Genomic DNA, 15,725 nt, shown 5'->3' on the forward strand with positions numbered 1-15,725 from the left:
AAGGTCGTTGAACTTTGGTTATTAGTGTTATTAGGTATAAAACCGATTTTAAAAATACGAATTGGACAATTATTAAAGAAATTTCTACATAATATCCATAAAATGTTGACATTATTAATTCGTTTCTGCATATTTGAAATGAAAATCATTTCAATCAAGAAGAGAATAACGAGGAATTTAACTTTCACAAAAAATAATTGCAATCCAATAGTAGGAGAATGTCGTTAAGTGACACTATTCGGTTTCGATTAGAATTTCGCCAGCGGCGTATCAAATTTGCTGATAATAAAATTTAATTATTCATTTGATTGAATTTGAGCACTCGATTTTGTACGAGGATGGTCTCAAAAGTACCTGACCAAACAAAAAACCGACGCCTTCACATTCATCGCCGAAAACACTCTACTTAGGACATACGAGGGTTGTTTGAAATATTCTGAAATTGAAAACTCTCTTCCAACGACGAAAATTTTGAGGTTAGGTAACAAGAAAGTCACCGGGAACCAGATCTGTAAGTCCTAATAGATATTTCGCCATTTTCCTTATACTGTGGATGACAGAATAGATTTGGCATCGACGTTTTCAACTTTTTCGTGAGTTTTAGCGGTGGTTCGTGCCCCTTTTCGAACAAATCAATCGTAATAAATCTTTCCGTGACCTTGATTGAAAATTACAAATATATATATTCTCGGTCTTGCGTAATTATATGTTACTGTATATATTATCGTCAAAATAGGATTTATGTAACTTGTTTTGTTTCCAGAAGTAATTAATTACCATTCTCAGGTATTTCCGGGCATTTACAGCATAATAATTAATACTAATAAATATTTATATACATGAGAAACTTTACATAATTTGCAATACTTTCGCTTCCGATTAAATCGCAAACGTTATGCAGACTTTTATTGACGGAAAACTGGCAACGTTGTCTTTAAAACTAACAAAACTATTTACTGTAATCTAACCTAAAAGTTTTATAAAAAAATAATTTTTTTTGAACATCTTTCACGTAGATAGCTGATTAATTTCTTATTTAGTTTGTTATACCATAAAATTGTCCATCCACGAACGACTACTATTTATGAATCGATCTTTATTTACGTCTACGTAACAACTAGAGATATAATAGACCATAAAGATAAAAGAATCCCCTCTAAAATGAAACCCACTAAATTTCCGAGTTTCCTTTTGACTATTTTTGGTTAAAAAACGTGGGCGGTATAATTTTAAACACTGGGAAGCGAGGTACTTTATTTTTATTATACACATTTATTATCTTGGAACTTTGTATCTGTACGATAATAAATTTGAAATGCATCAAAGAGTTCGTTTTATACTTAAAAAGAGCCTCGACGAAATTTGGTTGTGTGGGATTTTATTGAATGTGTACGGGGGCTGAGGTCACGAGCCGGCTTCTATACATTAGAAAATGTTAGACCGAACCATTGCTTCCATCATAAATGATAAACTTTTACTTTTCCTGGTATTATTTAATCATAATATGGTATAGAAAAATGTTTAAATTGTGAAAAAACTTGAAAAAGATAAAATTAATAGGTTAACGCATAATGGGCGGGGCTAATACAGATCATAAATGACAGTCAAGGTCATCAAGTTGACGTATATAGCAATTATTACTAAATCCATGTATAGAATGACTCATTTTTTGCAACTAATTAAATCGATTAGATCATTATTTTACAGGGTAATATCTTATTTCAAATTTACGAAAATGATTTTTAATTATTGTTTCAAGTTCGATTTGTTTTGTTTGGAATCTAGACATTTAAATATGGCGGTGGTGTCATTACTAACACTAATAAGATACATGCGTAGAAACATCGTTACTATGGTCATAATTTAATAACTATACAATGTTGCCAAATTAGATTTAGTAAAGGGAGATATGGTATTTTTCATATCCAGTTTCGTATCATGGGTGAATGAAATAATAATTTTATCTATTTTCGCAATAGTTAACCTTTTATATATTTTCTTAGTCTAACAGAATTTGGCGATATACGTTGTTGATCCATATGACTGAAGGTAACTTGAAATTGATATCCCTACCAGCTGATTTATATTTCGCGACCGTGGTTGTTTAGTAGAAATCGCAGTTGAGCACCTTAACCTAACTTATTATTCTAACTTGCTTTAAGTTATTTATATAAGAAGGAATAACGGTTTTCAATTAGATTTTTTTTAACTGATTATTATATTAATAAAATATTTTCAACCCACTTAAATCTTATTATGGTGCCTCCGAAATCTTAAACTGATAGAAAAAATCTAACAAAAGGCCATGTGCTTCCGGTAATTTAATCTATGTTTCTCGTTACGTACAGCGTGTGTCATAAATACAACAATCTGGATCCAACACCAGATTTTAAAAATTAACATCTGTCGAACAACACTTAATTATTTTTGGCCAAGAAACGTTTACTGAGATTTAAAAGAATGAAATTACGCATGCCAGTTCCGTTTTAATGCATGTGATTCGACAGGGACGGACTTACAACGCACTATAAAGTTCATTACATTAAAATTGATAATTTTCGGTCTAATCCCTTTTCAATTATAATTATTGGACGGTGACTAACAATATCAGGAAAACAGCTGAGTTGTATGATGTATAATTTGAATTATTTCTTATCAGGAGCAACTTATGAAATTGGTTGTTGTTCAGTATTTGACATAATTTTTTCCTAATTCAATTATATCAATATTCTCAAGTATTCAATCGGAAAAATGTAGAAATAATAGAGAAAATTGCTTGATTTTATTAAAAACACTGTAAATTACATAAATTAATATCAAAATAGTTACTAGAAAAAGTAAAATCCTGTCCATAGATTCTGCTACCCTGATGATGATGAACGTATTAAAATAGTATTTTCTTTAAAAACAAAAGTTCATAACTTGTTTAATTCAAAGTATACGTTTTCTAAGTAATATCTTGTTTCAAAGACACAAATTTAATATAATGAGGTAAGTGATTATATTCTTGCTCAATCACGTTTACGAGAAATGACACGATGAAAATAGTTTATATCCGCCATGTTGTTAAACGCTCGAAAGCTTCCTACTTTAACCCTCGTTGACTCTTTTGATTGATAGTAAAAAAAATTATCAACGCAATAGTTCAATCACCTCAATAGATAATCAAACCGAAAAATAAAAAACCGAATTTAATACAAAAGTGGAAAGTCCCGAATTTTTATATAACAGATGATTCAAGACGGCAAATTTGGTTAGAAAAGTGATGACAGGAAACCGGTGTGGTTAATCATCGGTAAAGGTACTTCCTGCGTCTTCGAGGTATATACAGAACGAATCCGTAATTTGAAATTGATTCGTATAGTCCATATACTAATAATAAATAAAAATGCTGGTTTATTACGGAAATCGTTTTATTTCCGCCATGATTGTGACGTCATCTGTCAAAACTTTACCCATATAAAAACAACTTAAAAAACGAAGAAATTGAGGAACGTTTGTGACCGTCGTTTAATAGAATTGTTCGTATATGGAATATAGCGAAACCACGTTGCCAAGTTTCAATAAATCCGTTAAATCTTGCGTATAAACGAAATATCGATTACGAATTAGTTAGTAATGTCTAAATTAAATTCATGTGTTATATATTATTTACCGAGAAATAATTACGATGTGGATATATTGATAACGGTGTTTTGAAATTAAAAAAACGATAAAATAATTGATAAGGTTACGAGAAACAATGTGAATAACTCGAAATGCCATGAAACCAGCTCGAAATATACGAGGGTTGCTTTTATTTTTCAAACTAGTCTCGTTCTGAGTGTATTCTTAGTACACCCCTGCGTCTTCGAGGAGGACATAATCTCAGTATATACAGAACGAATCCGTAATTTGAAATTGATTCGTATAGTTCATATATTAATAATAAATAAAAATGCTGGTTTATTATGGAAATCGTTTTATTTCCGCCATGATTGTGACGTCATCCGTCAAAACTTTACCTAAATCTGACCCGTATAAAAACAACTTTAAAACGAAGAATTTGAGGAACGTTTGTGACCGTCGTTTAATAGAATTGTTCGTATATGGAATATAGCGAAACCACGTTGCCAAGTTTCAATAAATCCGTTAAATCTTGCGTATAAACGAAATATCGATTACGAATTAGTTAGTAATGTCTAAATTAAATTTATGTGTTACATATTATTTACCGAGAAATAATTACGATGTGGATATATTGATAACGGTGTTTTAAAAATAAAAAAACGATGAAATAATTGATAAGGTTACGAGAAACAATGTGAATAACTTGAGATGCCATGAAACCAGCTCGAAATATACGAGGGTTGCTTTTATTTTTCAAACTAGTCTCGTTCTGAGTGTATTCTTAGTACACCCCTGCGTCTTCGAGGAGGACATAATCTCAGTATATACAGAACGAATCCGTAATTTGAAATTGATTCGTATAGTTCATATATTAATAATAAATAAAAATGCTGGTTTATTATGGAAATCGTTTTATTTCCGCCATGATTGTGACGTCATCCGTCAAAACTTTACCTAAATCTGACCCGTATAAAAACAACTTTAAAACGAAGAATTTGAGGAACGTTTGTGACCGTCGTTTAATAGAATTGTTCGTATATGGAATATAGCGAAACCACGTTGCCAAGTTTCAATAAATCCGTTAAATCTTGCGTATAAACGAAATATCGATTACGAATTAGTTAGTAATGTCTAAATTAAATTTATGTGTTACATATTATTTACCGAGAAATAATTACGATGTGGATATATTGATAACGGTGTTTTAAAAATAAAAAAACGATGAAATAATTGATAAGGTTACGAGAAACAATGTGAATAACTTGAGATGCCATGAAACCAATTCGAAATATACGAGGGTTGCTTAAAAAGTTTTCCACTAGTCTCGTTCCGAGTGTATTCTTAAAACTGAAAATTTGAGGTTAGGTAACAAGAAAAAAGTCGCTGGGGGTTAGATAGGTGAAACGAATAATTTTTTTTTTGTTGCAGATTGTGCGGATCGAGACTGTTTGCGGTGCGGGTCGAAAGGATGCGTCAAATGCGCCAATTTAATCGTCCACCCGACGCGAGCGTGCGTCTCGGAGTGCCCGTTCGGACACGTGCAAAAGTGGAGCACCACCGTAGACTACGTGGGAAAAGTGTGTCGCCACAACGGGAATTTCCTGGGATTGTCCAACAACGCCATCGCCGTATTAACCGGCGTACTGACCGGTACAATCCTCTGCGTCGTACTCCTAACGTGCGCCGTACTGTACATAAAATACAGAAGAAAAAATTTTCCTTCTTTGAGCGAAACGAGCTCGGAAGCTGACGATACGCCGGAACGGAAGGATTTCGTCAAACAATTGGAAACTTTGAGGCCGTACGCGGAGAATTACTTGGATATGTTGAACGACACCAGGAGGCAGATAAGAGAATTGCACGTAGAAGGAGACGCGTCCGCTGTATCGGTGTACAGACCCGTAGTACGAGATTTAGCGAAGATCCTCCTGTTACTGAACAGACCCGTCGATAAATTGACCGCGCCCGACGATTGGGAGCACCTCTTCGATTGGGCTGAAAAGGCCTTGAAGAGGTACAAGAGAATGAGCGAAACGTCTCATTTACAAGTAGCGCAGTTGGTCGATTTTTTGCAGGGACCCGTCATAACCACCGATATGGCTAGAGATGCGGATAGTTCGCGTGGTAGTACCACTATGAGTACCTTCAAGCCGAACCAAGTGTTCGGATCTAGTTTAAGTTTGCAAGATATCGCTATTAATAATTTTACGAGTAATTATGACTCTAAATGTCATTTACCTTTGAATCCTCAATGGAAATTCGAGTATTCTTTGGTAAATAATGTGCCCACCTCCGAATTTAACCCCACTTCTTGGAAAAACAGTAAAGAATATTTGAATAATTCTTTATTTTTGGAAGACGACTTCTATCAACTCGGGTTTAGACCACAAGACGAAATAACGACTGAATTGTAACGAATAATTTCAGTAACTTCCTAAATAATTACGAAAAACTTACGACTTCCCCCTGTATCATCTCCAACCGTTATATTACTAACAATATTATAACGAGTTTCTATATGCAACCAACAATATCATATTAGTATAATTGGTTGCCTACATCAGACTAAATCCACGAGAAATTTAAAATTCCAAATATTTTCGTCCATATATATATATATATTTTCTATCTCACCCTGTATAGTTTTACAGAGAGACGACTTTTATCAATTTGGAATTAAACCTCAAAACGAAATAACGACTGAATTGTAACGAATAATTTCAATAACTTCCTAAATAAATACGAAAAATTTACGACTTCCCTCTGTATCATCTCCAACCGTTATATTATTAACAATATTATAACGAGTTTCTATATGCAACCAACAATATCATATTTGTATAATTGGTTGCCTACGTCATACTAAATCCACGAGAAATTTAAATTTCCAAATATTTTCGTCCATATATATATATTTTCTATCTCACCCTGTATAGTTTTACAGAGAGACGACTTTTATCAATTTGGAATTAAACCTCAAAACGAAATAACGACTGAATTGTAACGAATACTTTCAATAACTTTTTAAATAAATACGAAAAATATACGACTTCCCCCTGTATCATCTCCAACCGTTATATTATTAACAATATTATAACGAGTCTTTATATGCAACCAACAATATCATATTTGTATAATTGGTTGCCTACGTCAAACTAAATCCACGAGAAATTTAAATTTCCAAATATTTTCGTCCATATATATATATATATATATTTTCTATCTCACCCTGTATAGTTTTACAGAGAGACGACTTTTATCAATTTGGAATTAAACCTCAAAACGAAATAACGACTGAATTGTAACGAATAATTTCAATAACGTCCTAAATAATTACGAAAAATTTACAACTCCCTCCTGTATCATCTCCAACCATTATATTATTAACAGTATTAAAACAAGGTTATATATGCAACCACCAATATCATATTAGTATAATTGGTTGCCTACGTCAGACTAAATCTACCTAAAATTTAAAGTTCCAAATATTTTCTAATCCCCCTGTATAGTTTTACCGAGAATTACGGGATAATTCCGTGTAGGTGTCGCTAGCGTCTACTACAATTATATTAACAGTATTATTATAATATGCAACCAGCAATACCGCATCAGTGTAATTGGTTGCCTATATAAAATTATGGAATTCCAAATATTTACGTCGATATATAAATTTCCAACTTCACCTTGTATAGTTTGTGGTAATGATACATTACACTTTTTTTTTCGTAAAATTTACAATGGTGTCGCTACTGCATACCAAAATGTACTAGTCAAACATTTTTTTAAATTTTTTATGTTTGTGTATATCCACATGATTGTATATTATGTTAGAATTAATTATATCAACCTAATTGTATAATTTGATAATAAATTTATTTATATACACGTCATAACTTCTTTCATTTTCCGTATACAGTGAGTGAAAAACGTTTAAATAAAAAATGATGTTAACAGAACGAAATTACGTTTAGTTTTTTTACGGAAATCACGGTAAGAGGTATAAAATTTTTTATCAAAATTTTTATACGTCGAAATAAATCGTTATCTTCAATACATATTTTAATATAGAACAAAATTTTAATTACCTTATTTTTTTTAACGCACCTCGTATCTATATTGACAAACAGTATAAGAAATGAATAATCACAATTATTAAGTGCGAAATAGATTAAAAACAGTAAATAATTAATATTTTATTCAAAATTTATCTTTATAATAATTTCTAAATAATATGCGTGGTGCCATCTATTAAATTGTACCTGGATTAACTAATTTTTTATTTCCTGACGTTGCGTAATGTGCTGCTCTCTTCAGGAAACCTCATAGAACTGACGTAAATATTTAACTCGATCGGTAAATAAAAATCAAAACATCTAACTGTCGAACTCCGCCTACTTTTCATATTCCGCCGGTCAGTGACCAATCTACGTGTAATGCAGTTTGAGCGTTTGGGTACGCTCCTGTGTGGTGTGCAATAGTTTAATCAATTGTTTATCATTTTAATTGCTTATACAAATACCAGGTAATTGTAAATGTCGATAATTAAGCTTTGTTTTTGAGTTTAAAAAACATTTCGGCTAGAATGTAATTAGACTTGCTCGACAGGCGTTGTCTTGGTGCTTCATTGACATATGCAAGAGAGGTTTTGTTTTTAGTTTTGTGTTTTGACATTGTTTTATAAATATATTCAGTTACGAAGATAGTTTGAATTCACGTCTCAACTTTTATAACAGAATCACATGTTCATCACATTTTCTCTCTCTTCAAGGATTTAACGGTTACAAAAATGTTTAAGTTTATTAAGGCCAAAGGGCCTCATCAGACCGCCGAAAGACAAAAGTTGCAGAAAGAGCTGTTTTGTTATAGAAGGGTGAGTATTTTAATAAAATTTTCGTATTAAATTATTTTTATTGCTGATGGGTTATAAGATTAATGTTTTACCTGATCGACTTTATCTGATTCTCTTATCAATATAACCATTCCCGGATAACAGGTGTGTGAGATACATTATATTTTCGCTTAAAGCAAATATTAGGTTTCTATTATTATGTGAGATAAAAAAGTTACAAAATATCAGATGGATAACAAATTTGTACTAGAATTTTGTCACCTTCACTAGTTAAAATTTAGGTTATTAATTTTTTTGATATGTTGACAATAAAACAGTTTAATATTTTTAGTATGAGTCATTTTCTCGTGTAAATTTAAAATAAATAGAATTTAAAAGATAATTACATTTATCCTTATAGAATTCTGTTAATTACTATTTAAGTAAGAAATTATATACAGTAATAACTAGAAAAACTTACATTAATCTATTAGAAAGGCTATTTTTTAAATTAATTTCGTTATTTATTAGTGTTTTCCTTAGTTCGAGGTTTTCCATTTTATTCTAAAATCTAAAATTTGAAGTTGTACAGATTTAAGAGAAATAATTACGTTGAATGTTAAATTATCCAACAAAGATACTTCAAACTTCTTAAGTTGAAGTATATACTTTTACTTTAATGGGGTGAACAATTAATATTAAATTGGGCGCCACCAATTTCTCAACTAACGACGTTGAAAGTGTATAAAAAGAGGTGGAAAACTGGAAACACTGTGATGTACCATTTGAGTCCTTTGTGTTGTTGAACTCCAATCAGGAAGCTGTAGAACTGCGGGAAAACAATAAAATAAGGAAGGAAACGGGAACATAGATGTAAATTACTGAAAAAGAAATGAGTAGGTAGAACAGATTTCTTTCTAAAATATAAGACTGGGACTTATATACGAAAATCCGGATGGTTGCAGCCCTCAACCGAATTTCCAATTGTTGGAGTTGAGTTTACTAAGATGGTGTTGTACCGGTTGAATTTCCACCGGGAAGCTCTAGAACTGCAGGAAAACGTTTAAATAAGAAATAAACGGGAACATAGTCAAACATATGAAAAAAATGTCTAAAATATAACGGAAAATGTTTACTCTTCCATTAAATAACACTGTAATTATTTGAAAATTATTAATAACCAGTTTTGATGTACGCAATGAAGAGTTTACTTGGATTATCTTAAATTTTCAACCAAAAAATTCATCTCATGATAAAATTTTGGAACCTTTTTTTGAAGGAGATCATGTGTTGTTTGTACATGAACCTTAGAGGCTCTTATTGGGCCTCTAACCATATTATTTGCTTGAAGGGAGTTATCAGTTTCATTCCCAGAACAATCTTCTATTAGAATAATGAAATTCCTCGTTACAGATTATCAAGAAATAATTAATTTATGAATCTTGTGTCATATTTAAAACTATGTGTTGTTTGTACTATATACTATATCGATATAGTTTCAAATATCATATAACTAACCTATTTATTGATAATTTTATGTCTGTAATGATCGAAATGATTACGAAAATTGTTGTTTTGTGATATCTACAGACTCTTTTAGTCTACATGAACCTTAGAGGCTCTTATTGGGCCTCCAACTATATTTTTTGCTTGAAGGGAGTTGTCAGTTGAATCGTTTCATTCCAAAATTATTTACAAAATAATAATATCGCTTTTTGAAAGTTTTTAAACGAAAATAAAATATTCTTCTAATAAATATTCTATTTAAACTACATTGTAATAATTTTTTGTTTATTCAATGACACCAACAGCCTCAATTTTCACAGTTAGCGGGAGTTTGATCATTCGCTGAAGATTTTACCGTTAACTGAATGTTGGCGTGAGTCATAGCTTTTGATTACGTTCTCTCTCGACGACGTATTTTTATAAAAATGTAGAATTAAAATACGTTCAGTGATTATAAGCGGAAAATTTGATGACTGATCGTACTGATATTATTGAATATTGATGCTGAACAATATTACAATAACTATAAAGATCAAATCGTAATTTTACTTCAGAAAAAACTTACTACTAAGCAAAATCAACTCGGAAACGGGAACATAGATGGAAATTACTAAAGAAGGAATGAGTAGGTAGAACAGATTTGAATAAAAAGGAACTTATATTCTTTCTGGGACTTATATACGGAAATCCGGGGTGGTTGCAGCCCTCAACTGAATTCCCAATTGTTGGATTTGAGTTTAATAAGATGGTGATGTACCGGTTGAGTATTTGTGTGGTTGAGCTCCAACCAGGAAGCTCTAGAACTACATAAAAACAATAAAATAATGAAGGAAGCGAGAATATAGATGGAAATTAGTCTGTGTGATACTGTAAAATATTGGGTAGCAAAGTTTCGACGAGACCGTACGATCTGCGAAGTCCAGCAGCCCTCACGCATATTATTCGCCAGATTTAGCTCCCTAGGATTATTTTTTGTTGAAGAAATGGCTCGGAAATTAGAGTTATCTCAATCACCGTCATATCTAACCTCAAAATATTCATCGAACTTTATATTTACCATAACTTTAGACTCAACTTTCGTTGATTTTATTAAACAAATATGAATTATGAGAAAATAGCATCAATAGTTTTCTCTAAATATCATTTATATACCGTGTGATGAATAAATATTGTACAATTTAATATTTTCTATAAAATTGACACAAATATTTCGAAAGTATTAACTGTTACTAACAAACGTGAAATAAAATGTTGTGTTATTAGCATTGCGAGTTTGCTTTTCGTGGGAATTTTATTAATAAACACAATAGACTATAATCCGCAACATGTATTAATTGTGAAAACTAAAACTCGATTTGAATAGAGAAATATTTGTTGCTGCGAATACCGCTGAGAATGTATAATAATACTTCGCAACTTTCACCATTCAAAACTAATACAAGTCGTTGTAAATAAAATTTTTTGGCAAAACTGTCACCCCTTCGAGATTAGGTGAAGGTGAAGCAGGTTTAGTAGCGCCTCTAAGCTAAAAAGCTAGAATTACATCACGGTATCAAAATGTGTTGTGTAGAGAATCGCACGGTGATTAAATACGTGCGTTAAGAAGAGTTCATTCAAACACAAATATATAAAAGATTTAGTGGATGCATTAGAGGGGGTATTAGAAAAGTTAATATCGTGAGTGTTTGTAATATTTTTATTCGGAAACAATTAGAATTGCTAGAACTTCGATGCGTTACCTGGTTATAAGGGGGTGCAAAGGATCAGAGTTGTCATTTGTATACCATTTAACTGTGAAGTTGATTTTAAATCTATTTGAGTCGATTTATAATTCTAGTTTCTTCGAATTTTTCTGGACCAAGCATCAAAATTCCAGGCTAAAGTCACTTGATTGGTCCCCTAGGGATAGTAAACGAAAAATTTGATGCCTCTAGTTTTATATTTTTATAGTTTTTACGTGATTTATCGAAGTGTATTAGAATATTAATTGTGGGGTTTTGATTTATATTTTCGAAAATTTCTTTCGGCTTTAAATTATCAGGATATTTTGACTTATTGATATGATGTTATCGATACTACGTTTCCTGTGTTCGATATCATATCTTATTTACATTTGCAAGGGAAAAAATTTATCGATCGTTTTCAAAAAGTATAAATTGTGAAATGAAAAATTACATACAACTACAAAACCACACGCAAAAAAAACAAAAAATGAAAAAATGAAGAGCAAAAAATGAAAAAAAGCGAAAAAACCACAAACAAAAACTAAAAAAACAATAAAGACTAAAAAACAAAACAATAACAAACAAAAAAGACAATAACAAACAAAAAAAAACAATAACAAATAAAGAAAAACAATAAAAACTAAAAAAGCAATGACAAACAGAAAAAAACAACAAACACTAAAAAAACAAAAACTAAAAAAGCGATGGCAAGCAGAAAAAAACAATAAAGAACAAAGAAAAAAAAATAAAAACTAAAAAACAATAAAAACTAAAAAAGCAATAACAAACCATAAAAACTAAAACAATAACAAACAAAAAAAAGAATAAAAACTAAAACTAACAAACAAAAAAACAATAAAAACTAAAAAGCAATGGCAAACAAAAAAAGACAATAAAAACTAAAAAAGCAATGACAAACAGCAAAAACAACAAACACTAAAAAACAAAAACTAAAAAAGCGATGGCAAGCAGAAAAAAACAATAACAAACAAACAAAAACAATAAAAACTAAAAAATAAAAAAAACCAAAAAACAATTAAAACTAAAAAAGCAATGGCAAACAGAAGAAAACAATAAAAACTAAAGAACTAAAAAACAATAAAAACTAAAAAAGCAATGACAAACAATAAAAACTAAAAAACAATAACAAACAAAAAAAGAAACTAAAAAACAAAACAAACAAAAAAGACAATAAAAACTAAAAAAGCAATGACAAACAGAAAAAAACAATAAAAACTAAAAATCTAAAAAAACAATAAAAACTAAAAAACTAAAAAAACAATAAAAACTAACAAACAATAAGACTAAAAACAATAAAAACCAACAAAAAACAATAAAAACTAAAAAAACAACAAAAAACTAAAAAACAATAAGACTAAAAACACAATAACAAACAAACAAAAAACAATGAAAACTAAAAAAACAACAAAAAACTAAAAAACAATAAGACTAAAAACACAAAAACAAACAATAAAAACTAAAAAAGCAATGACAAACAGAAAAAAACAATAAAAACAACAAAAAACTAAAAAACAATAAGACTAAAAACACAATAACAAACAAACAAAAAACAATGAAAACTAAAAAAACAATAAGACTAAAAACACAAAAACAAACAATAAAAACTAAAAAAGCAATGACAAACAGAAAAAAACAATAAAAACTAAAAAAACAACAAAAAACTAAAAAAACAACAAAAAACTAAAAAAACAACAAAAAACTAAAAAACAATAAGACTAAAAACACAAAAACAAACAATAAAAACTAAAAAAGCAATGACAAACAGAAAAAAACAATAAAAACTAAAAAAACAACAAAAAACTAAAAAACAATAAGACTAAAAACACAATAAAAACCAACAAAAAACAATAAAAACTAAAAAAGCAATGACAAACAGAAAAAAACAATAAAAACTAAAAAAACAATAAGACTAAAAACACAATAACAAACAAACAAAAACAATAACAAACAAACAAAAACAACAAAAAAACTAAAAAAACAACAATAAAAACTAAAAATGAATAACATACAAACAAAAACAATAAAAACTAAAGAAGCAATAACAAACAATAAAACAAAAACTAAAAAAACGTAAAAACAATAGCAAACAAAAACAAAACAATAAAAACTAAAAAAAGACGAAAAAGAAACAAGAAAAATAAAAAAAAAAACAAAAAAAAAAGAACAAAATCTAGTTTCTAGGTTTTCCTAGTGAACCCACAAGAGGATCTCCTCCCGACACGGAATTATACAGAGTTATACAGTTGTGAAGAAGGCGAAGGACCTTTCGGATGAGAGGTTGAGAACCTGTCGAAATGACAGGGTGTGGTGGAATGTCCTTCGCATCAATCCGCGGCTTTATCCTTTTTAAGAAACACTAAATTCGTCTTGAAAGTTTAGAAAGATTAGATAAAAAAAGGATCCAGATATATTCTTGAAATAAATGAGTTGCATAATTTAATAATAATAAAGAAAGTTTGTCTATGTAATTATTTAATACCGAAATTCAACGCTAATTCTAATGTAAGGCTTCTGTCAAGTTCTAAGTGAAATCTTTTATTTGGGATAGGAAAAAACAAAACACAAAATTGATCGATCTTATTCCACTATACGTCACTATTCTGTATATTTGTTGTAGTTTTCGCTTTAAATTTCGATAATTAACCAACTGGGGGAAGGAATTGTGTTCCTATATTTATAAAAAAAAAAAAAAAAATAAAATGGGATCTAGAAACTAGATATATAAAATTATCGCAATTCTAATAGGTACTAAGTCCGCATTTTAAACTCGAAATCTGAAGTGTTAAGGTAATAAACAGATAATAAATGAAGTTTACCGTGAAGGACAAGCATAAATGTAATAAACATACGCCCAGTTTCTAAAATATACGTGGCTCAGATGAAAAATTCCCGACCCGGACAAAAATACGATACATTTTTTTCGATAATATGAATTCACATTAATGTGTGATGACAGAATTCGTTGTTAAACCAATAAAAACCGTGTAGATCGAATAGCCCGACGGTTTTGTGCTGCTAAACATTTTTTAAGCTCTATTGTAGTATATTGTTATTCAATTTAAATCGTCCCTCAAAATTATACAGTTAGGAAAGTCGTAAAAAAGCAATGACAAACAAATAAACAATAACAAACAGAAAAAACAACAAAAACTAAAAAAACAATAACAATCAAACAAAAACAATAAAAACTAAAAAAGCAATAAAAACTAAAGAAGCAATAACAAACAAAAAAAAACAATAACAATCAAACAAAAACAATAAAAACTAAAGAAGCAATAACAAACAAAAAAAAACAATAAAAACTAAAAAAAAAAACAATAACAATCAAACAAAAACAATAAAAACTAAAGAAGCAATAACAAACAAAAACTAAAAAAGTAATAACAAACAAAAAAAAACAATAAAAACTAAAAAAACCATGACAAACAAATAAACAATAAAAATTAAAGAAACAATAACAAACAGAAAAAACAATAAAAACTAAAAAAAACAAAAACTAAAAGAAACAATAAGACTAAAAACACAATAACAAACAAACAAAAACAATAAAAACTAAAAAAGCAATGCAAACTAAAGAAACAAACAGAAAAAAACAATAAAAACTAAAAGAAACAATAAGACTAAAAACACAATAACAAACAAACAAAAACAATAAAAACTAAAAAAGCAATGAAAACTAAAGAAACAATAACAAACAGAAAAAAACAACAAAAACTAAAGAAATAATAACAATCAAACAAAAACAATGAAAACTAAAAAAGCAATGGCAAACAAATAAACAATAAAAACTAAAAAAAAACAATAACAGTCAAACAAAAACAATGAAAACTAAAAAAAAAAACAATAATAATCAAACAAAAACAGTAAAAACTAAAAAAGCAACAAACAGAAAAAAATAATAAAAACTAAAAAAGCAATAAAAACTAAAGAAAATAACAAACAAAAAAACTAAAAAAGCAATGACAAACAAATAAACAATAAAAACTAAAGAAACAATAACAAACAGAAAAAACAATAAAAACTAAAAAAAACAACAA

The 15,725-nt window shown here is 29.4% G+C and overlaps 2 protein-coding genes across 8 annotated transcripts in view; both read left to right on the forward strand.

Annotated features, from left to right (window-relative positions):
* The first annotated feature begins 2,039 nt into the window (after positions 1–2,039).
* On the forward strand, positions 2,040–6,023 carry LOC130900253 (uncharacterized). Its single transcript, XM_057810758.1, has 2 exons — positions 2,040–2,049; positions 5,038–6,023. The coding sequence occupies exons 1-2, from the start codon at positions 2,040–2,042 to the stop codon at positions 6,021–6,023; spliced, it is 996 nt and encodes a 331-aa protein (XP_057666741.1).
* Positions 6,024–8,001: 1,978 nt separating this feature from the next.
* LOC130900204 (lethal(2) giant larvae protein) overlaps positions 8,002–15,725 on the forward strand; it is a 28,671-nt gene continuing 20,947 nt past the window's right edge. For 3 of the 7 annotated variants that reach the window (XM_057810676.1, XM_057810674.1, XM_057810677.1), the window contains exons 1-2: positions 8,003–8,131; positions 8,378–8,479. In XM_057810676.1, the coding sequence (XP_057666659.1) occupies positions 8,396–8,479 (84 nt within the window). In that variant the 5' untranslated portion in view covers positions 8,003–8,131; positions 8,378–8,395. Of the gene's footprint in view, positions 8,480–15,725 lie in introns of all 7 variants that reach the window. The other 4 variants (XM_057810671.1, XM_057810675.1, XM_057810678.1 and 1 more) reach the window with 3 other exon arrangements.

The sequence above is a fragment of the Diorhabda carinulata genome, chromosome 12 (genome assembly GCF_026250575.1).
Source record: "Diorhabda carinulata isolate Delta chromosome 12, icDioCari1.1, whole genome shotgun sequence".
Classification (NCBI taxonomy): Eukaryota; Metazoa; Arthropoda; class Insecta; order Coleoptera; family Chrysomelidae; genus Diorhabda; species Diorhabda carinulata.